At 43.5% G+C, this 23729-nt stretch overlaps 1 protein-coding gene across 1 annotated transcript in view; it reads right to left on the bottom strand.

The window, feature by feature from the left end:
* The window catches only part of col27a1a (collagen, type XXVII, alpha 1a), a 209378-nt gene that overhangs the window by 161259 nt on the left and 24390 nt on the right, over window positions 1–23729 (bottom strand). Inside the window, exons 5-10 of the mRNA XM_038970195.1 lie at window positions 22822–22878; window positions 22021–22215; window positions 13937–13990; window positions 9239–9292; window positions 9015–9068; window positions 600–644 (exon numbers count right to left, since the gene is read on the bottom strand). Coding sequence (XP_038826123.1) covers window positions 600–644; window positions 9015–9068; window positions 9239–9292; window positions 13937–13990; window positions 22021–22215; window positions 22822–22878 — 459 coding nt within the window. The remainder of the gene's footprint in view (window positions 1–599; window positions 645–9014; window positions 9069–9238; window positions 9293–13936; window positions 13991–22020; window positions 22216–22821; window positions 22879–23729) is intronic.

Genomic DNA, 23729 nt, shown 5'->3' with positions numbered 1-23729 from the left:
TTTGCTTTACAACATTCCTAAAGAAAATAATGTACTTTCTAATCCATACATTTTCGCTGACACCCAAAAGTACTACTGCATTTTTAATGTTTAGCAGGACAGGAAGAATGTCCAATTAACACTCTTAAAGAGAAAATCCCTGGTCATCCCTACTGCATCTGATCTGGCGGACTCACTAAACACAAATTTGTAAATGATGTTTGAGTGTTGGAGTGTGCCCCTGTCTATCAGTACATTTAAAAACAAGAAAATTGTGCTGGCTGGTTTGCTTAATATAAGGAATTTGAAATTATTTATACTTTTACTCAAGTAGTATTTTACTGGGTGACTTTCCCTTTTCTCAAGTATGACGGTCTTACTCAAGTACCACTGCTTTACACCCACATAAGTAAGTGTTGGCCTTATGCACATCATAAAAGGAGAGGTTTTGAAATTAGTGAAGTATTGTGACTGGCTAAAGGAAAATTAGGGATATTTATGTTATCTACGCATTTATGTACTATCAAAACAGTGCCTTGTGTGTATGTAGAGGTGTAACATGACATGTGGTAACCAGTTATAACTGAGTTTTTACTGGATATGAACTAATTAATACTCACAGGCTCTCCTTCGTGACCAGGTGGACCAGGATGCCCTCTCTGTCCCTGAGGAGAGAAACACAAAGAAATGAGTACCACGCATAGAGACAAATTGAGAGAGAGCAAGTGAGAAATTATAGATTGAAACAGTTAAAGAAATTAGGTAAAATCTGAGAGAACACTGAAGAATTATGAAAGGGCACACGCAGCCGAGAGTACTGCAGTCACGGAACACTAGCTAACACTGTTCTTCTTGTTCACCCATATATCTACACACGACCCTAACTCAATCACCAAGTTTGCTGACGACATGACAATGGTAGGCCTGATTACCAACAACGCCACGACAGTCTACAGGGAGGGCTAGAGCCCTGGTGGAGTTGTGTCAGGAAAATAACCTCTCCCTCAAAATATAAAACAAAGGAGCTGATCGTGGACTACGGGAGACAGAAGAGGGAGCATGCCCACATCCACATCGATGGGGCACAGTGTAGAGGGTCAAGAGCTTCAAGTTCCTTGATGTGCACATCACTGAGGACCTGAAATGGTCCCACCACACCGACATCATGGTGAATAATGCACAACATCAGGCAGCTGTAGAAATGTGGCATGGCCCATAAGACCCTCACAAACTTCTATAGATGCACCATTGAGAGCATTCTGTCAGGCTGCATCATCGCCTGGTACAGCAACTGCACGGCCCTCAACCGAATGGTTTTCCAGTGGGTTGTGTGGTCAGCTCAATGCATCACCGGGGGCACACTGCCTGCCTTCCAGGCCACTTACAGCACTCTGTGTCAAAGGAAGGCCAAGAAGTTCATCAAGGACCTCAGCCATCCGAGTCATGATCTGTTCACTCTGCTACCATTTAACAGAAAGAGACAATACAGGTGCATCAAAGCCGAGACCGAAAGACAAGAAAAACAGCTTCTATCTCCAGGCCATCAAACTCTCGAACAGTCATCATGCCATCTCCTGTAGTAAGTGGGAGTAGTAAGTAGTACTCCTGTAGTAAGTAAGAGACAAATATAGACTCACTCAGTAACACAAAACACATACACACAAGCTCACACACCTCATACTCAAATATACCACCTATTTAATAATGGCGCCGGAGGGGATGGCTGCCGTTTTACGGGCTACTAACCAACTGTGCAATTTTGTTTGTTTTCTTAGCATTGTTTGTAACTCATTTTGTACACAATGTCGCTGCTATTGTCTCTTATGACCCAAAAGAGCATCTGGACGTCAGAATAGCAATTACTCACATTGAACTGGACAAAGATTTTCTTTAATGAGTCCGACGCGAAGGAAATACTGCTTTGTCCAGACAGGGCCCAAATCCCCATCATCAGCGTGAAGAAAAGACCAAGGAAAAGGGGGAGGACAGCGGGGTCCCTTGGAAGAATTTGCAGACGAGTAGGTAAACCACCACTACTCTCCGTATTATTGGCTAACGTGCAATTATTGGAAAACAAACTGGACGGTCTACGATTAAGACTTTCCTACCAATGGGACATTAAAAACGGTCATATCTTATGTTTCACCGAGATGTGGCTGAACGACAACGCGGATAATAAAGAGCTGGCTTCTCAGTGCATCGGTAGGACAGAGAAGCTATGTCTGGTAAGACGAGGGGCGGGGGCGTGTGTCTATTTGTCAATAACTGCTGGAGTGCAATGTCTAATATTAAATAAGTCTTGAGGTATTGCTCACCTGAGGTAGAATATCTTATGATAACCTGTAGATCACAATATTTACCAAGTGAGTTCTCATCTATATTATTTGCAGACGTTTATTTACCGCCACCAATGCTGGCACTAAGACTGCACTCAACAAGCTGTGTAAGGCCATAAGCAAACAAGAAAATGCTCATCCAGAAGCGGCCGGGGACTTTAATGCAGGCAAACTTAAATCCGCTTTACCTAATTTCTACCCTCATGTCACGAGTCCACAGAAGAAAAAAAACTCTAGACCACCTTTACTTCCACACACGGAGACGCATAAAAAGCTCTCCCTCGCACTCCATTTGGCAAATCTGACCATAATTATATCCTCCTGATTCCTGCTTACAAAACCTAAAGCAGGAAGTACCAGTGACTCGCACAATACGGAAATGGTCAGATGACGCGGATGCTCTGCTACAGGACTGTTTTGCTAGCATAGACTGGAATATGTTCCGGGACTCATCCAATGGCATTGAGGAGAATACCACCTCAGTCACCAGCTTCATCAATAAGTGCATCGACGACGTCGTCCCCACAGTGACCGTACGTACATTTCCCAACCAGAAGCCATGGATTTCAGGCAGCATCCGCACCGAGCTAAAAGCTAGAGCTTCCGCTTTCAAGGAGCGGGACAATAATCCGGACGCTTATAAGAAATCCTCTATGCTCTCAGACGAACCATCAAACAGGCAAAGCATCAATACAGGACTAAGACTGAATCCTGCTACACTGGTTCTGACGCTCATCGGATGTGGCAGGGCTTGAAAAATATTACGGACTACAAGGGGAAACCCAGCCACGAGCTGCCCAGTGACACGAGCCTACCAGACAAGCTAAATGCTTTTTGTGCTTGCATCGAGGCAAGCAACACTGGAAGCATGCATGAGAGCACCAGCTGTTCCGGACGACAGTGTGATCACACTCTCCATAGAGTGTGAACCACCAGCGAGAACCACCAGCGAAATAAAGTTCTGAACCGGGTTCGAACAAAAAAAACAAATCTGGTTTATATCGCTCGATAAAAGATTCTTCGAAGATCCTTCAAAGTAAACTCTCATTGATCTTAATTTAACGAATACACCATATAAATATGTTTCTACTGGTGTCTTCGCCCCAAGATTTTAGCAACCGTTGCACAATTGTTTGTGTTAGAGATCTAAATCTAAGATCCGTGTCATCACAAAGAGGAACTTCAAAAACTTCAGTGAACAGGCTTTTTTTTTTTTTTTACATGATTTGTATTTCGGTGACCTTGATTGTATTTCAGTTATACCTGAACCTGATTTAGCTTTGAGCCTTTTTGCAGATGTATTCAATACTATTGTGGATAATCAGGGTTTAATGGTAGATTGAATGCCTGGTACACTCCGGGGTCATTCATAAAAGAGATAATGCTTGGGTCAAGGCCAGGAACACAGGCTTAGGCCCGGACTGGCAAGCTTTTAAGCAACTGAGGAATCATTGTGTAAGACAAATCGTTCAGATTGTAATGGAACCTGGTTCAATTCTGTACAACTGTCAAAAACCTAAAAAGGGTTCTATTTCCTCCTCTCTGCCACAACACATGAATTCAGACACTGGCCTCATTACAATTGAGCCCAGTGGCCTCCATAATCGATGCATTAATCACCATTTTATTTCAGCGGGTTATCTCTTTGAAAGCAGCGTTTGGAAATGCTGATCTGCTGTCAAGAACGCAGAGTTCATCTCAGCCTATGCTGCCCTTCAGTCGCTTGACTTTTTGGCCCTGACGGAGACATGGATCACCCCAGAGAACACTGCTACTCCAACTGCACTTTCTTCATCTGACTACTTTTTCTCTCATAGTCCAGGAGCATCTGGTCGTCGCGGTGGTGGCACAGGTCTACTCATTTCTCCTAAATTGAGATTTTCTATTTTCTTCCTCTCTCACCTGTACATCTCCTCATTGGAATTCCATGCTGTCACCGTCAATTGTCAACTCAAGCTTAACATTATTGCCATCTATCGCCCACCATGTGCCCTTGGAGAGTTCCTCAATGAGCATGACACCTTGATCAGCTCATTTCCTGACGATGGCTCACCACTCTTTGTACTTGGCAACTTCAACCTCCCGACGTCCGCCTTCGATTAATTTCTTTCCAACTCTCTCTTTCCCCTACTTGCCTCTTTTGACCTCACCCTTTCCCAATCCCTTCCAACTCACAAGGCAGGCAATAAGCTTGACCCCATCTTTAGTAGAGGCTGCTCGCCTACTACTCTCACTGCAACCCCCCCTCCAGGTCTCTGATCACTGCTTTGTTTCCTTTGTCTCCCTTTCCTCCAACACTAACCACTCAGCCCCTACCCAGATGGTCACACAATATTCACTCTTTCTCCAACTGCTCTCTCCTCTTCTGTCATATCTCCCTTCTGCTAAATCCTTCTCCCTCCTGTCTCCTGATTCAGCCTCTTCGACCCTACACTTTTCCCTTTCCGCATCCTATTACTCGCATTGTCTCCTTTCCTCCCGCCCTCCCCTCCTGCTCCGTGGCTGAGTTACTCACTGTGAGCTGACAGAACAGGGCTGCAGGCAGCTGAGGAAAACTGAACTTCCGGAGGACCTATAATCTCCTCCCTCTACGGACGACTTTGTCAACCACTTTCTAAAGAAGGTTGATGACATCCGCTACTCATTCCCTTAGCCTATTGAGTCCACTGGTCTCACTCACATGTAATCACCTTATGCCTTGACTTCTTTCTCCCCTCTCTCTCCAGATGAAATCCTGTGACTTCTGAGGTCTGGCTGCCCGACAATCTTCCTACTCGACCCCATCCCCTCCTCCCCTCCTCCTCACTTCTCTGTATCACAGAGGCCCTTTGCACTGCAAAAGCTGACTCTTTCTCCTCTGTTCTCATCCTCCTAGATCTATCCGCTGCCTTCGAGACCTTGAACCATCAGATCCTCCTCCTTACATTCTCAGGGGTGGGCGTCTCTGCACACTTTTGAATTGCATCCGACCTGGCAGGCCACTCCTACCAGGTGAAGTAGAGAGGATCTAAGTCTGCACCACATACTCTCACTACTGGTTTCTCTCAGGCCTCGGTTCTAGGCCCTCTCCTCTTCTCTCTATATACCAAGTCACTCGGTGCCGACATATCCTCACATGGTCTCTCCTATCATTGCTATTCAGATGACACTCAACTACTTATCTCCTTCCCCCCTTCTGACACCCAGGTAGCAACATGCATCTCAGAGCGCCTGGCAGATATCTCAACTTGGATGTCGGCCCAACATCTCAACCTCGACAAGACAGAGGTGCTCTTCCTCCCGGGGAAGGCCTACCCACTCAAAGACCACTACATCACGGTTGACAACTCCACAGTGTTGCTCTAATAGAGTGCAAAGCACCTTGGCATGACCCTGGACAACACCCTGTCGTTCTCTGCAAACATCAAAGCAATGACTCGCTCCTGCAGGTTCATGCTCTACAACATCTGTAGAGTACGACCCTACCTCACGCAGAAAGCAGTGCAGGTCCTAATCCAGACACTTGTCCTCTCCTGGCTGGACTACTGCAACTCACTGTTGGCTGGGCTCCCCGATTGTGAAATAAAAGAAGTGGACCAAGGTGCAGCGTGGTACGTGTTCATGATTCTTTATTTTCTCAGAACACCAAACAAAACAACAAAAGAATAACGAACGTCACGTTCCGTAGGCTTCACAGAGCTAACAAAAAACAACATCCCACAAAGCTAAGGTGGCAAAACAGGCTGCCTAAGTATGATTCCCAATCAGAGACAACGATAGACAGCTGTCCCTGATTGAGAACCATATCTGGCCAAAACATAGAAATAAAGAACATAGAGTTTCCCACCCGAGTCACACCCTGACCAACCAAACATAGAGAATAAAAAGATCTCTACGGTCAGGGCTCGACAGTTATAGATTAACTACATGTTCACTCATTAGATGGTTCGAAAGTGTTCAAACATATACAGTTGAAGTCGGAAGTTTACATACACTTAGGTCATACATCCACAAGTCATTAAAACTCGTTTTTTCAACCACTCCACAAATGTCTTGTTAACAAACTATAGTTTTGGCAAGTTGGTTAGGACATCTACTTTATGCATGACACAATAAAAAAAATTCTATTATAACTCACTGTATCACAATTCCAGTGGGTCAGAAGTTTACATACACTAAGTTGACTGTGCTTTTAAAAAGCTTGGAAAATTCCAGAAAATTATGTAATGGCTTTAGAAGCTTCTGATAGGCTAATTGACATCATTTGAGTCAATTGGAGGTGTACCTGTGAAGGTAGGCCTTGAAATGCATCCAAACTCAGTGCCTCTTTGCTTGACATCATGGGAAAATCAAAAGAAATCAGCCAAGACCTCCACAAGTTTTGACCTCCACAAGTCTGGTTCATCCTTGGGAGCAATTTCAAAACGCCTGAAGTTACCAAATGTATCTGTACAAACAATAGTACGCAAGTATAAACACCTTTTAACCACACAGCCGTCATACCGCTCAGGAAGGAGACGCGTTCTGTTTCCTAGAGATGAATGTACTTTGGTGGGAAAACTGCAAATCAATCCCAGAACAACAGCAAAGGACCTTGTGAAGATGCTGGAGGAAACAGGTACAAAAGTATCTATATCCACAGTAAAACGATTCCTATATCGACATAACCTGAAAGGCCGCTCAGCAAGGAAGAGGCCACTGCTCCAAAACCGCCATAAAAAATCCAGACTACGGTTTGCAACTGCACATGGGGACAAAGATTGTACTTTTTGGAGAAATGTCCTCTGGTCTGATGAAACAAAAATAGAAATGGTTTGGCCATAATGACCATCATTATGTTTGGAGGAAAAAGGGGGATGCTTGCAAGCTGAAGAACACCATCCCAACCGTGAAGCACGGGGGTGGCAGCATCATGTTGTGGGGGTGCTTTGCTGCAGGAGGGACTGGTGCACTCCACAAAATAGATGGCATCATGAGGACGTAAAATGATGTGGATATATTGAAGCAACATCTCAAGACATCAGTCAGGAAGTTAAATCTTGGTTGCAAATGGGTCTTCCAAATGGACAATGACCACAAGCATTCTTCCAAAGTTGTGGCAAAATGACTTAAGGACAACAAAGTCAAGCTATTGGAGTGGCCATCCCAAAGCCTTGACCTCAATCCTATAGAAAATTTGTGGGCAGAACTGAAAAAGCGTGTGTGAGCAAGGAGGCCTACAAACCTGACTCAGTTACACCAGCTCTGTCAGGAGGAATGGGCCAAAATTCACCCAACTTATTGTGGGAAGCTTGTGGAAGGCTACCTGAAACGTTTGACCCAAGTTAAACAATTTAAAGGCAATGCTACCAAATACTAATTCCAGCCAAAACCATTATCTCAGCCAATCATGGTTAGCGGCATGTCTTTTTCCGTGGCTAAACCAACTTGGCTCGTCATTTAACAATTTTATTCGTATTTACAGATGGCATACAGTACAAGCTTGTTATTAAGGCACATGAAAGTTCACATGTTCCAGAATTCATTTCTGCCAAAAAATAAATGTTGATGTTCAAATGTGAAGTAGTGACGTGCGACATTCACCTAGTTTCCTGAAACAAGTCGCATATGTCTGATGTATTATCCCTTGACAACGTGTGCCTGTATCATAACAATTTGATTACTCTACTAAACTCATCATTTATCCTCTCTATGAGGACAAGGGTAGTAGTTTACATTGTCATCAGAGAAGAGGCTTCCACACACACACACACACACACACACACACAGAGAGAATCCAATCCAACAGAACCTCTGTCCAAGTTCCCGATATCAATTTCCTAGAAGTATGACTCACCCCAGTCAAGACTTTCCTGCTCATTATGACACCAGTGACTTACATGTGTATGTCCCCCCCTCCACCCTGAGCCCCCTCCTCCTGCTGACAGTATGAACCTCCTCCCTCCCTCTCCTTCATTCCGAACAAAACTGTAGCCGACCCAGCTGACACAGATTGTAGAAGTGGTGAGCACAGCGGAACCGCTGGCATGGGTCAGAACCTCATGGGTCTCCCAGTCACTGCCAGTTGTGACACAGCCTGGGATTGAACCCGGGTCTGTTGTGACGCCTCAAGCACTGTGATGCAGTGTCTTAGACTGCTCACCCTCTCGGGAGGCACCCAGCAAATTGATTTTAACAAACAATTGGTCCGCCAAAAAATGCGGCCCTCCGTTGAATTTCAAAATCCCGATGTGGCCCTCAAGCCAAAAAGTTTGCCCACCCCTGTTATAGAGCAACAAAGCATGAGGAGAGAGAAGAGAATCTCCTGCAGCTCAAAAAGGGACTCACACACACAGAGAGAGAGAGAGCGAGAGAGAGAGAGAAAAACAGAGGAGAGAGAAGATATATAATAGTGACTGACTCATACCGAACTGTCTTTTCTTACGGTCATGTTCTAGCATATTTGGCTGACTGATGTTATGACCTCACACACACATTGTGCAGAGAGTATTCTTTCTTGGTCCAAACTTGTGTTTTGGAGTACTAGACATGTGTGTGTGTGTGGGCGCATTTGTGTGCGTGTCTGGGCCACATTGCAGCTCACATCTTGACATAGAGAGGGACCCATTCCAGCTCACAACACGAGACTCCAGTTATATGGGCTTTCTGATGAGAAAGTAGTAGAGGATGAGAGGCAATGAGGTTTAAAGCAAACGATAGGTGAGTGTCTGTCTCTCTTACCTTTCGACCAGCCTGGCCGATTAGTCCAACTTGGCCAAGAATGCCTGGGTCTCCCTGAAAGACAGTCAAACACATATAAATACATATCATCTCAATACACAACCTAGATTCAAGTTAGACTAAACTTGAATAGAATGACTTTATTGTACTTGATAAATATACAGTTTGCTGGTCAAGGAACTGGTCAAGGTGAAGTTAGGTGAAGGACGGGGGGGGGGGCTTACCTTCTCTCCTTTAGCGGCTGTTCCAGATGAGAGACCAGGGTCTCCGTTCCTCCCCTGAGAAAAACACAGAGAAAGAGGACCAATTAGTGACGCTTAAAAAAAACAAAGCACACTTATTCACACTGACACATACAACCACCTAACAGTGATACTTGGTTATTTGGTCCTATTTTACCATACGTAGATAAACGTTATGCCGTACCGCAGTAGAGTACCTATACTGTAATTACACTGCTTTTATATGGATACTGTCAATTGGGTTTGATATAAGGTATCATGAAGTGGGAAAAAACTCCTCTCCTCACACATGGGAATGCTATGTTCATTACCTCATTTTTGATAGCTTTTGAGGCCTAATCAATGAATGAATCATCATCTATCAATATGATTGTCACAAGATATTAGCAACATCCTGCTCAAACAGCGAGTGACCGGAGTGGAAGGAGTGAAAGCAACCCTCCTTGGACACATGGGAAACCTTATGATTGTAGCAGTCTTTTTGGGGTACCCCTCCTTGGAAAAACCATATGGTTGTATCGGTTTCTTGAGGGGTACCCCATCTACAGACTGTCTCCGGATCACTCTGTGGTGAGATTTCTCCCCAGCGGCCTTCCTGCCAGACAAAACAAGGATTCGTTGTTGGAGTGAAGAGAATGGGTCTCTACACTTCAAAGCCGCAGGTCGGACATTTAACTCATCGTATGGACTTCTTTTTCCCAAAGAGCTCCTGGGATTTACAACTTTTCTGTATTAAGGGGTGATGAAAGAGCACTACCGGGTAGCGCTCCTGCACATCAAACACTTTGAAAACGTTCTCTCAACACACCTGCTTAACGAAGCGAGCGGCTCTGACGCCACCCCCCACCCCCCCAAGCAACACCTAAGGCGTGTGTTTACAGAGGATAATTTATGTTGCTCAACTGGAGACATTGCTGCTTTGACGTACTACGTAAGCTAGTAGGCAGCAGCTACTCTTCCTGGGGTCCGGCAAAATGAAGGCAGTAATACAATACATTCACAACAGACAGCAGTTGTACAGGACGAACATAAGTACAGGTATGCGTTTTCAGAATTGACATTATGTGTGTGCCCTCTGACCCCTACTCTACTACCACATATCTACAGTGCAATACAAAATCCATGTGTACCTGTGTGTATGTTATCGTGTGTGTGTATGCATGTGTCTGTGTCTGTTTGTGTTGCTTCATAGTCCCCGCTGTTCCATAAGGTGTATTTTTTATCTCTTTTTAAAATCAAATTTTACTACTTGCATCAGTTACTTGATGTGGAATAGAGTTCCATGTAGTCATTGCTCTATGTAGTACTGTGCACCTCCCATACTCTGTTCTGGACTTGGGGACTGTGAAGAGACCTCTGATGGCATGTCTTGTGGGGTATGCATGGGTGTCCGAGCTGTGTGCCAGTAGTTCAAACAGACAGCTCGGTGCATTCAACATGGCACAAGCGCATTCGCACTGAGTTGAGCAACACAAATGAGGAAAAAGTTGGTGGATGTATTCAATAGATTTTTTAAATTAAATGTATGAGTTTCATAACATCGCGGAAGGACTGCAGTTGTATAGGAACACTTTTTCAGAATTGACATTTTTACAAGTATTGGCTGATGTTGACGCAATGTGGCATAGCCGAAGTATGGGTGTTGAAGGTGCTGCAGCACCCCCTGGTTGTGAAATGGTAAAACTGTAATGTGTGTTGCAGTAAAATAAAACATAAAATGATTGATATAAATGATAATGGGATTGGGGTAGGGAATGGGAAAAAAACATGGAATAGTTATATATGGGGCCCATTCTGAATGGAGAGCTCTCAGCTCTGTTTTGTAAACGGTGCACTCATAATATGCTCTTATCTATTCAGTTGTGGGGATTTGAGTCAGACACATGCTCTGCTGTACCTCTCCCCTCGCTCTCTCCCTTTTCTATTCTCTCCCCCTTGTGGTGGATATCAAGTGATCTGGGGGGCAGGTAGCCTAGTGGTTAGAGAGTTGGGGCCAGTAACTGAAAGGTTGCTGGATTGAATCCCTGAGCTGACAAGGTAAAAAATATTTTGTCCTGCCCCTGAACAAGGCAGTTAACCCACTGGTCCCCAGTAGGCTGTCATTGTAAATAAGAATTTGTTTTTAACTGACTTGCCGGGTTAAATAAAACTGGAGCAGTGCTCGCAATTAGTTATTCACTTCTGTTTTCTATTAGTTTACAATTCTAAACTTAACGAAAAGGGAATGGAAACAATATCTAATAAGTAGCATGGCATTCTCTCACCCACAGCTCGCAGGCCTGCTCCTGCACATGTCAAAGGCCTGCTCCTGCACATGTCAAAGGCCTGCTCCTGCCCATGTCAAAGGCCTGCTCCTGCCCATGTCAAAGGCCTGCTCCTGCCCATGTCAAAGGCCTGCTCCTGCCCATGTCAAAGGCCTGCTCCTGCCCATGTCAAAGGCCTGCTCCTGCCCATGTCAAAGGCCTGCTCATGCCCATGTCAAAGGCCTGCTCCTGCCCGTAGCAAGCAACACAGTGCTGGGATCAGACCAGTGAGTGGTGCTTTCCTCCCGCTGGTGCTGGATAGAGGTGAAATGCTTTTCTCCACTTTTTGTCCATTTGTGCTCAGTTTTAATAGACACAATCTTAGTTACAACATCGCTCTCTTTATCTCTCTCCATTGTAATTATGAAGTACAAAGACATTTGCACTCTGTTCACAACGGTCTTTTCCTAGGCACATAAGTTTCAAATTTGAGTTTCTAAAGGCTAGAGCTGCCACTTTCAAGGAGCTGGACACTAATTCGGATGCTTAAAAGAAATCTCACTACGCCCTCCGATGAACCATCAAAAACATAAGGCGTCAATAGAGGACCAAGATGGAATCCTACTACACCGGTTCTGATGCTCCTCGGATGTGGCGGGCTTGCAAACTATCATGGATTACAAAGGGAAAACCAGCTGCGAGCTGTGCAGTGACGCAAGCCAACCAGACGAGCTAAATGCCTTCTATGCTCGCTTCGAGGCAAGCAACACTGAACCATGCATGAGAGCACCAGGTGTTCCAGACGACTGTGTGATCATGCTCTCTGTAGTCGATGTGAGTAAGACCTTTAAACAGGTCTTACTCACAAACAGATTACCAGAACGTGTATTCAGAGCATGCGATGACCAGCTGGGAAGTGTCTTCACTGACATTTTCAACCTCTCCCAGACTGTAATACCTAAATGTTTCAAGCAGACCACCATAGTCCCTGCGCCCAAGAATACCAAGGTAACCTGTCTAAATGACTATCACCCTGTAGCACTCACATCTGTAGCCATGAAATGCTTTGAAAGGCTGGTCATGGCTCATATCAACACAATCATCCCAGACACCCTGGACCCACTCTAATTCACATACACCCCAACAGATCTACAGATGATTCCATCTCTATTGCACTCCACAGTGCTCTTTACAACCTGGAGAAGAGGAACACCTATTTAATGCTGTTCATTGACTACGGCTCAGCATTCAACACCATAGTGCACTCCAAGCTCATCAGTTTGTGGTGCATTCACTCATAACACTTTTTGAGTGATAAATGAGTGCATCGTCTTCAAGAGTAATAAGGTAAACAAATGCATGTATTATTCTCAAACATAGTCCATACATTCATTATTTGTAACAATTAGATCTTTCATTGCTTTAAACTAGTAGCTAACTCATCTTGATCATGTGTTGTTACTTCTCTCTTTCTAGAAGCAATCAGTTACAAGACAAAAATACAGATTGAAGCCTTCAATCAATCTGAGGACAGCGAAATATATGTGCACCAGACAGGTCAAGGCTTCTTGCATGCATAGCTTTGAGATGTAAATTACACTCTAAAAAATGTTAGATTGTTTGGATGACCCAATTGCTGGGTTGCAGGCATTGGGTCAATAGTTGGGTTGTTTTCTGTAAGAACAGCAAGGTTGGGTTGTTGGTGGAGGGTTATTAAGGTTGGGCTATGAATATTTGACCCAGCCAACGGGTTAATTCTCCCGCCACCAGCACATGAAGTCCACCAGAACGTGAGAAAGTCTTCTAGTTCTAGTGCTACTGAGTGGCTGACTGAGTGGAAAATGGCTAATGTTATTTTGACAGACTAAAACTGAAAACGGCAAGTAACAAACATTACAAATTATGGATTTCATGGTCATTCAGGTTAAATAGGTTGTTCTATCATAAAAGGTAGCTAGCTAATGTTAGCTTGAGCGTTAGCTAACGACTGTTAGGCAGCGAGCCATTTTCTGTGCTAATATCTCTGTCTGTGGTAATGTTAGTTAGCTAACGTTAGTATCGTTACCATGCTCGCTATGCTAGCTCACTGAAGTGTTGTAGCGGAATATAACTAAATGTAAATTTTTTGTCGATGTTTGGGTTACCTAGCTAGCTACCTTAGCTAGCTAAGTCTGACACTTCTTTTGGACTGTCTCGGACACTGTTTCACTCGTTAGCTAACATTAGCTAAAATGTTGTCATGCCCAAAAAATGTAATCTTACTAGCTCGGACTTTGCTGATAGCTAATTTATTGAGGAAAAATGAAATTACTATGACTATGATATGTAGGTGTCCCAACTAGCTTGAATGCACTAACTGTAAGTCGCTCTGGATAAGAGTTTCTGCTAAATTACTCTAATGTACAAATTTAAAAAATGGTGTGTGTGTGGAACATACCTTAAGTCCAGGTGGACCTGGACGGCCAGGTTTTCCATGGGAACCGGGTTCACCCTATCAGAGACAAAACACAATCAAATGTTGATCAAAATGACAATCTTTATATTGGCATAAGCAGAGGCCGTGGGTAGTCTGGAGAATGTCAAATCTTTGACCCCCATATCCTACAGTTGAAGTCGAAAGATAGCATACGCCTTAGACAAATACATTTAGACTCAGTTTCACAATTCCTGATATTTAATCAGAGTAAAAACTCCATGTCTTGGATCAGTTAGGATCACCACTTTATTTTAAGAATGTGAAATGTCAGAATAATAGTAGAGAGAATGATTTATTTTAGCTTTTCTTTCTTTCATCACATTCCCAGTGGGTCAGAAGTTTACATATATTCAATAAGTATTTGGTAGCATTGCCTTTAAATTGTTTAACTTGGGTCAAACGGTTTGGGTAACCTTCCACAAGCTTCCCACAATAAGTTGGGTGAATTTTGACCCATTCCTCCTGACAGAGCTGGTGTAACTGAGTCAGGTTTGTAGGCCTCCTTGCTCGCACACGCTTTTTCAATTCTGCCCAGAAATTTTCTATGGGATTGAGGTCAGGGCTTTGTGATGGCCACTCCAATACCTTGACCTAGTTGTCCTTAAGCCATTTTGCCACAACTTTGTACGTATGCTTGGGGTCATTGTCCATTTGGAAGACGCATTCGCGACCAAGCTTTAACTTCCTGACTGATGTCTTGAGATGTTGCTTCAATATATCCACATTTTTCTTCCCTCCTGCAGCAAAGCACCCCCACAACATGATGTTGCCACCCCCGTGCTTCACGGTTGGAATGGTGTTCTTCGGATTGCAAGCATCCCCCTTTTTCCTCCAAACATAACAATGGTCATTATGGCCAAATAGTAATATTTTTGTTTCATCAGACCAGAGGACATTTCTCCAAAAAGTATGATCTTTGTCCCCATATGCAATTGCAAACCGTAGTCTGGCTTTTTTATGGCGGTTTTGGAGCAGTGGCTTCTTCCTTGCTGAATGGCCTTTCAGGATATGTCAATATAGGGCTCGTTTTACTGTGGATATAGATACTTTTGAACCTGTTTCCTCCAGCATCTTTACAAGGTCCTTTGCTGTTGTTCTGGGGTTGATTTGCACTTTTCGCACCAAAGTACGTTCATCTTTAGGAGACAGAACGCGTCTCCTTCCTAAGCGGTATGACGGCTGCGTGGTTCCATGGTGTTTATACTTGTGTACTATTATTTGTACAGATGAACGTGGTACCTTCAGGCATTTGGAAACTGCTCCCAAGGATCAACCAGACGTGTGGAGGTCTACAATTGTTTCTGAGGTCTTGTCTGATTTCTTTAGATTTTCCCATGATGTCAAGCAAAGAGGCACTGAGTTTGAAGGTAGGCCTTGAAATAAATCCACAGGTACACCTCCAATTCACTCACATGATGTCAATTAGCCTATCAGAAGCTCCTAAAGCCATGACATAATTTTCTGGAATTTTCCAAGCTGTTTAAAGGCCAAGTCAATTTAGTGTATGTAAACTTCTGACCCACTGGAATTGTGATACAGTGAATTATAGGTTAAATAATCTGTCTGTAAACAATTGTTGGAAAAATTAATTGTGTCATGCACAAAGTAGATGTCCTAACCCGAGTTGCCAAAACTATAGTTTGTTAACAAGACATTTGTGGAGTGGTTGAAAAACACATTTTAATTACTCCAACCTAAGTGTATGTGAACTTCTGACTCAAACTGTATATGATTGAGCATGTGTGTACGTTGGGGGATTAGGTAAAAGGGGAAGATTATGGAAAATGGATGTAAAATGAAGGGGTTCTAGCACATGGATTTGGTTTTCCCACACTCCACACTCCATTCTCCTCTAACCGCCACCCGTATTGCCCCCCAGTCTGTAGTCTCCCCAGGGCAAAAATGGTAGCTTGTTTGCATACAGACACAAACACAAGCAGAAACATGCATAAACACAAAGAAACACACACACAGATGGATTGGTGTACATATAATTTTGTCCATTGGCTCACATTTTAGTCTACAGCAGTGGTTCCCAAACTTTTTATAGTCCCGTACGCCTTCAAACATTTAAACTCTAGCTGCGCATCCTCTCTAGCAAAGGGTCAGCGCACTCTCAAAAGTTTTTTTTCCATCATTGTAAGCCTGCCACACACTATACATTTATTAAACATAAGAATGAGTGAGTTTTTAACACAACCCGGCTCGTGGAAAGTGACAGAGAGCTCTTATAACTCTTCACAACTGTCAGTGTCCATGCTAGCTGGGCCAACAACAAATGTAGAATTACTGATGCTAGCAAAGGATGTGCTCGTGGAAGAAGAACAACTTGTGTCGTCGACAGGTGCAGGTGTAGTACTGCTGGTAATAGCAGTATGTGTCTTTTCAACCATTTATCCTTTTTCGAGCAAACGGAATGAGCAGCGGCTACGCTTGGCTACATACGGATCGTTAGTGGAATTCCCGCGAAAGAGTAACGGTTAATGTGATTGGATGTTAATTATTTGACTAGGCTACCTGTATGACATTGTGTTGTTATTTCGCTGAACAATAGATGGTTTAATTACCCGTACTCCCATTTGGTTACCCGTTAATTACTCGTACTCCCGTTTGGTCTACAGGCTATTGTTGGAATCAAACATTTTGATCTATACAGTAGCAAATTGATAATGGGATCCAGTTTCTCCCTATCTTACGGGAAACAGACGTTAGCTTTTTAAATTCTGAAATCCGGCAGTAAAAGTGACATAATCCACCCCTGGATGACTGACTCCATTTGATAACGACACTCTTTATGTATTAGATGTTTATATTATTTATTTTTGCACGGAAGACATAATGAGACTTAGGTCTGTTTTTCAAATGTGCCCTGAACAATACAACACAAATACATCCTTTATACACAAAAAACACTAAAACACAGTCATGGGAAGCACAAGTAAAACATCACAAATCACCTAGAATAACAGTTACATTCCTCCATAAATAAGTCCCCAATCAATACTCTAAACTGCCCGAACGGCACAAGCCCCTCTCTGTGCTGTCGACATGTGACTCACACACACACTTCCTCTCTCTATCCATATGGTTGAGGGCCTTTGAGGGGTCCCCCACCTCTGACTGAGACACTTTATTTTGCTTGACCCCGAGCACTCCCTCCATGTGGGGTCAAAGGTCAATTGTGTCAGAGTAGTGGCCGGAAAAAGAGTCACAACCGGTTCCAGAGTGGGGTCAGTGACTTTCGCTGGGGTGAGGTACAGTAAGACGATTCAGCGAACACGTTATTGATTCAGAGTACTAGACCAGCACACACCCCAAAGTCACGTCAAGTCATTCTTTGTCCCATGAAGGGAAATTAATTTAGTTTGGGCTGGAATTGATAAGTCATGAAAGCCCATTTGCCAAAGTTTAAATACAGACATGAGAGACCAATGAAAACATAATACTACACCCCCCCTCTTTCTATTCTCTCTCAGACACCTCATAAATCCCATCTCTGATTCCTCCAGGGAGAGCCTCAGTGCCCTTTTCTTATACAAGTAAGAGATTTCAAGTCACTAAGGGTGTGTGGCCTAGCTAGATCTGCTACTTGATATAATTCAGAGCCCACTAATTTTTTCCACACACAAACACACACACACACTGCAGGGTCATTGTCTAGCTGCTGTCGGTAGGCCCTTTCTTTAGCTAGAGGCTTGTTACAGAAAGGGTGGTGTAGCCTTCAAATGTTGAATTACATGCCTCAAATAGGCCAGCAGTTCAACTCAGTTTTGGTAGTATTAGTTGGCACCATTGGTTCTAGCCATTGGCACATGAGTCTTGCAGTTGGCATTGTACTGTATGCATGCCATCTTATTGTCTCTCATCTCACATGGCAGGTGTTCGAATTAGGACAATTCCAGGGCGGGGCACGCAGCTAGCTAGAGGCTACTGGGATACGAGACTGAAAACCGCAACCTCTGAACTGGGAGCCAGGGCGTCAACGGTGGTAACTTTGGTAACAATGAAACCTACTCCCTAAGATTAGCACTTGCTCTAAAACTGGACAAACTTAAAGTGTTCAAATAGGTCCAAATGTTTCAAGTTCTGGCAGTGTCTACCTACCGTTCAGGTATAAAAATATTACTAGTGCCCTCTACTTCAGCTGTAGGCCTTTTACAATACCACACGGTATATATTTTCAACCTCAATGTAAAATACATTTAGTTGGTTTTTAAATGTGAAAGACTAACGTCCTTCTTGTTTCCGATACCCAAACAATGTATAGAATATAGCACATATTTCAGGCTGTCATATTTTAGGGCACGCAGTAAAGAAGGTTTAAATTGATACAACATATTGTAAAGACAGTTTGAATGTACTGTAAATGGCCAATATAAAAGTAATTCTGTATGAACTGGTGCCAAAAAAGCACTCCCCACTACAAGGGGAAGCGTCATTACTGACACCAGACTTGTGTGTGTGTGTGTGTGTGTGTGTGTGTGTGTGTGTACAGGATCCAAGGCACCGTTTTAATTACAGAGCCCACTGTCGTCAGACCAGAGGTGTAATTTACCCTCTGGAGGCTCAGGAATAGTTTTCACTGCATTTGCCCCCTCTGCCCTCTCACGCCACCGTAATACACCAACAAACACACACACACACACATACAGGCAAACACACAGAGAGAGAGAGAGAGAGAGAGAGAGAGAGAGACAAGGGTCCAAAGTGCTTTAAAGCCATGCTTCATAAAGTAATTCTCTAAAGCCAAAATCCACCAGCTTGTAGAGCTAAATAAATCATGTGGTATTCTTACTCTATAAAGAGGGAAAATATAAGAAAGCCAGTATACAATTTTGGATATTATAATAATAACAACAATACCTCAAATATACTGATCATGTAAAGTGTTGGTCCCATGTCTCATGAGCTGAAATAAAAAGATCTCCGAAATCCTTAGACAGATGCACCTTCTGCTGGGGACAAAAGGCCACTCTAAAATTTGCAGTTTTGACACACAACACAATGCCACAGATGTCTCAAGTTTTAAGGGAGTGTGCAATTTGCATTCTGACAGCAGGAAGGTCTACCAGAGATGTTGCCGCAGAATTTAATGTTAACGTGGTGTACGGGAATTTGGCAGTAAGTTCAAACGGCCTCAGAATCGCAGACCACGTGTAACCCCCTCCAGCTCAGAACCTCCACATTTGGCTTCATCACCTGCGGGATCGTCTATGACCAGCCACCCGAACAGCTGATGAAACTGAGGAGTCTGTGACTGAGTTTTTCCTCACAAAAGGGCTCTTTCTGATTGGCTGGGCCTGGCTCCCAAGTGGGTGGGCTTATGCCCTCCCAGGCCCATCTATTGCTGCACCCCTGTCCAGTCATGTGAAATCCATAGATTAGGGCCTAATGAATTTAATTCAATTGACTGATTGACTGTAACTCAGTAAAATCATTGAAATTGTTGCATGTTGCGTTTATATTTTTGTTCAGTATATAGTAACAACAATTAACAAGAAGAAACAAGAATTACTAACAAAAAATGATGGCTCCGACCAAACTATTCTATTTTGTTATACTTTTGCAGTTTATTTTTACTTTATTTTGACAAAATGTATCGGCTATAATTTCTTAGAACCAGCAATAACTTTTGAACATCAGATCGGCAGTTAGTTACCTAAATTCTGGCTTCAACTTTGAGTCATCTGCCCAGGACTCTTTCTGTAATTCTGACCCAATTTTCGTGGTATCCAAGAGGAAACACATGTGTTACAGAGGCAGGAGAGGTTGAGTGCTGGCGAGATTAAGGTGAAGGGAAAACTGGCTACTTCTTCCCTGCATTTTATTGGCCAATAACACTTTATAATAAGATGATGACCTCCGATCATGGATTTGATACCAACGGAACTCTCGTAACTGCAATATTCTACCTCCCAAGTGAGTTTTCAGCTGTTATCGTGAATGTTGTATACATTCCACCACAGTACAAGAAAAATAACAAGCTGGCACTTAACGAACTGTACGAAGCTATAAACAAGCAGGAAAACCTGGACCCGGGGGCTGTTTTAATTTTAATTTGGCGTCATTAGGACAAGTGATGCCCAACTTCCATCAACACGTCTCCTTTGCCCCTAAGGGCGATAAAGTCCTACACCACTGTTACTCTACCCACAAGCAAGCATACACGGCCCTCCCTCATCCCCCATTCAGCAAATCAGATCATGACTCCATACTCCTGCTTCCAGTTTACAAGCAGAAGCTCAAACAGGACATACCCGTGACTCGTTCCGTTGACAAATGGTAATCAGAATCAGAGATTATGCTACAGGACTGCTTCGCTAGCGGTGATTGGAATATTAAATCAAATCAAATGTAACTATAAAGGAATATGTTTTGAGACGGTGCCGATAACATCGACAAGCTAACCACCTCCGTCACCGGCTTCATTAGGAAATGTGTCAGCGATGTTGTCCCACAGTCAAGGTTAGTTGCTTCCCAAATCAAAACCCTGGGATAACACCGAGGTTGGCACTAAAATAAAGGACAGGGCTACTGCACACAGGGCTATCGCAGACAACCCTGAGGCTACGGCTGAGAACAGGAACAAGTACCAGAAGTCTCGCTATATTCAGCTGGTCTACAAAAACGAGCAGTGATGAAGTAAATCTCTCTTCCACTTTGAGCCATGAGAGATTGACATGCATATCATCAACGTTAGCGCTCTATGTACTTGTAATTAGGGCCAGCCCTGCTGCCCTGTTCTGAGCCAAATGCAATTTTCCAAAGACCCTCTTTGTGGCACCTGACCACACTATTGAACAGTAGGCTAGGTGTGACAAAACTAGGTCCTGTAGGACCTGCCTTGTTGATAGTGTTGCTAAGAAGGCAGAGCAACACTTCATTATGGACAGACTTGTCCCAATCTTAGCTACTATTGTATCAATATGTTTTAACCATGACAGTTTAAAACCAGGGTTACTCCAAGCAGCTTAGTGACCTCAACTTGCTCAATTGTATCTGTTCAAACAGCATTTTTTCCAGAAGTTTACTGAGAGTTGGTAACAGGCTGATTGGTGGGCTATTTGAGCCAGTAAAGGGGGCTTTACTTTTCTTGGGTAGCGGAATTACTTTTGCTTCCCTCCAGGCCTGAAGGCACACATTTTCTAGTAGGCTTAAATTGAAGATATGGCAAATAGGAGTGGCAATATCATCTGCTATTATCCTCAGTAAATTTCCATTCAGATTGTAAGACCTCAGAGGCTTGTCATTGTTGATAGACAACAATCATTTTTTTACCTCTTCCACACTCACTCTGCAGTGTCTGGTTGATCCTCATTACACTCCACAGACCAGCAAATATTCTTTACATCAACATTAGAATCACTACAAAACTTATTGTATGACCTCTTATACACTATATTAAGCCCAGCCTTTGGAACTTTGGTGTTCCTAGATATGCCTACTATATTGTGATCACTACATCCAATGGATTTGGATACTGCTTTAAAGCACATTTCTGCAGCATTAGTAAAGATGTGATCAGTACATGTTGATGATTTCCTTCCTGTGCATTTTGTAACTACCCTGGTAGGATGACTGACAATCTGAACAAAGGTTATCTATAAAAGTGATGCCAACAGAGCTACAGTAATCTTTTAGCCAGATGTGCAATGCCAGTAGCCTGCTGAATGGTACTGGGTCGGAAATGATTGGCCACATTTTGGACTCATTCAATGCTAAAATCAGTTCTTTAAAATCAATTTTCAGATGTTCCAAGCTAGCCCTCCTGATGTTGTTTGACCCCACATGGACTACGACAGCATCAGCTCCCGGCATCTGTCGTAGAAAGGTCAGAAGCAGCCTTGTAATGTCCTGTACACCAGAGCCGGCTGTAGTATATGTGGTAGAGACCCCTGGGCTGGAGTCAGGGTAGAGGATGAAGGAGCAGGAATCTCTGGAAGCAGGTGGGCGAAACTGTTGGTCAGCAGGGTGGGATCCCCCAAAGCCATTTCAGCCCCATTCACCTAGGACCGCTGCCTTGCGCTGGGCTTACGGTGTGTGACGTGCCTCCACTGGGATGCAGGATCGATAACCGCGGCATCCGCCAGCTGCTCAAAGCGTCCTTGCTTTATAGGGGGGGGGCAGGTGAGATGGGAGGGGAGAGGTGACTTCACTAGGGAGGGGTCTCTGCAGGGCAGCTCTGGCCAGTCAGTCAGAGAGTGGCAATATTGTGGCGAGGCAGTGGCACAACGACCAGGCTGAGGAGTAGAAGAGGAAAAGGTCTTAGAGGGGGACCTATCCAGGATACTCTGCAATGTCTCAATTTTCTTCTGGACATCCAGCTCAGACATATAATTCCTCGATAAGCTGACAGTTTCCACATTGGAAATTTGGCTGGCCAATATTATCCAGAGAACTGTGCGAAATAGGTGCAGCTCCTACATGGGATGGAACATTCACCATAGTCTCTGAACGTGGTTGCTGCCAATCTTGAAAAAGTCAGTTTCCCCGTGTGGCAGAAAGTGGTAGACTCATTTTGGAACAATTCTGTTAAAATCCACACAAATAAAATAGGTTGTCAAAGAATCAGCTAAAAGTCAATCAACCCACACTGTGTGAAAGTCAGTTAGATTGAATCACACAGTTTGTAGGATCACTACAGTCATGGGCAGCAAGCTAGAACCCAACCACAGACTCGAAACCAGCCAGTACTAGGACCCACAAAACACAACCAAGGCACAAAACTCACCAGCATAACAACAGCAAGGAGAGCGCAGTGACTTACTCAATACAATTGAATGCTAGGTTCCATCAGCAATGCAATGGAGGCTGTGTTACCAGTATGATAGCCAGGAGAGAAGCACCTTGGAGGAATGTAGTTTCCAGTACAGGTCGATGGAAAGCAGGGAGGGTGGCAAGAGCTACACCGGGACACAGGAGAGTCAAAAAGAGTCAATCCAAGAGTTCAAGTTTGGCAGCAGTCCAAAAATATATAGGGCACAATGACAAGTGGAAGGATGAAAGCAACAGTAAGCAGGTGTCTGCTCAGATAATGCCCCAGTGCAGAGTAGGGTGCCCAGATATATCCAAGAAGGCCACAAGAGTTTCAGCAGACCTGTTTTGTATGTCTCCTTAAAAACTCTGTATGCAATATTGCACTATTGTCCAATGTGTTCACAGCCAGATGAAACAAAAGGTAAATGTAGTGTCATACCCAAGAGGATTCAAGGCTGTAATCACTGCCAAAGGTGCTTCAACAAAGTACTGAGTAAAGGGTCTGAATACTTCTGTAAAAGTGAATACTTATGTAAAAATGTAGAAGAAAAAAAACGTTCTTGCTTTGTCATTATGGGGTATAGTGTGTAGATTGATGAGGGAATTTAAAAAAAAATCAATTTTAGAATAAGGCTGTAACGTAACAAAATGTGGAAAAGGTCAAGGGGTCTGAATATTTTCCGAATGCACTGTGTCTACCTCTATCACTCCAGTATCCCTGCACATTGAAACTATGGTGTTGGAACCGACCCTATATATACACAGCAGCTTACTGACTTCTCGTGCTCTTCTTATTATTTAGTTTTATTTCTCGTGTGTTTTTGTTCAACCTTGTGTTATTGTTTAGTACTACATTGATATTGATTACTGCATTGTTGGGTTTAGAGCTTGTAAGAAAGGCAGGTCACTGTGTCTGCGCACGTGACATTAAAACTTGAATTACCATAGAAACCATAGATATAACTACACCAACACAACATACAGTTATAACCAGCAT

Source organism: Salvelinus namaycush, chromosome 31, assembly GCF_016432855.1.
Source record: "Salvelinus namaycush isolate Seneca chromosome 31, SaNama_1.0, whole genome shotgun sequence".
NCBI classification, from domain to species: Eukaryota; Metazoa; Chordata; class Actinopteri; order Salmoniformes; family Salmonidae; genus Salvelinus; species Salvelinus namaycush.
The sequence above is the reverse complement of the archived record's forward strand: the minus strand, read 5'-3'. Positions and strand labels throughout refer to the sequence as shown.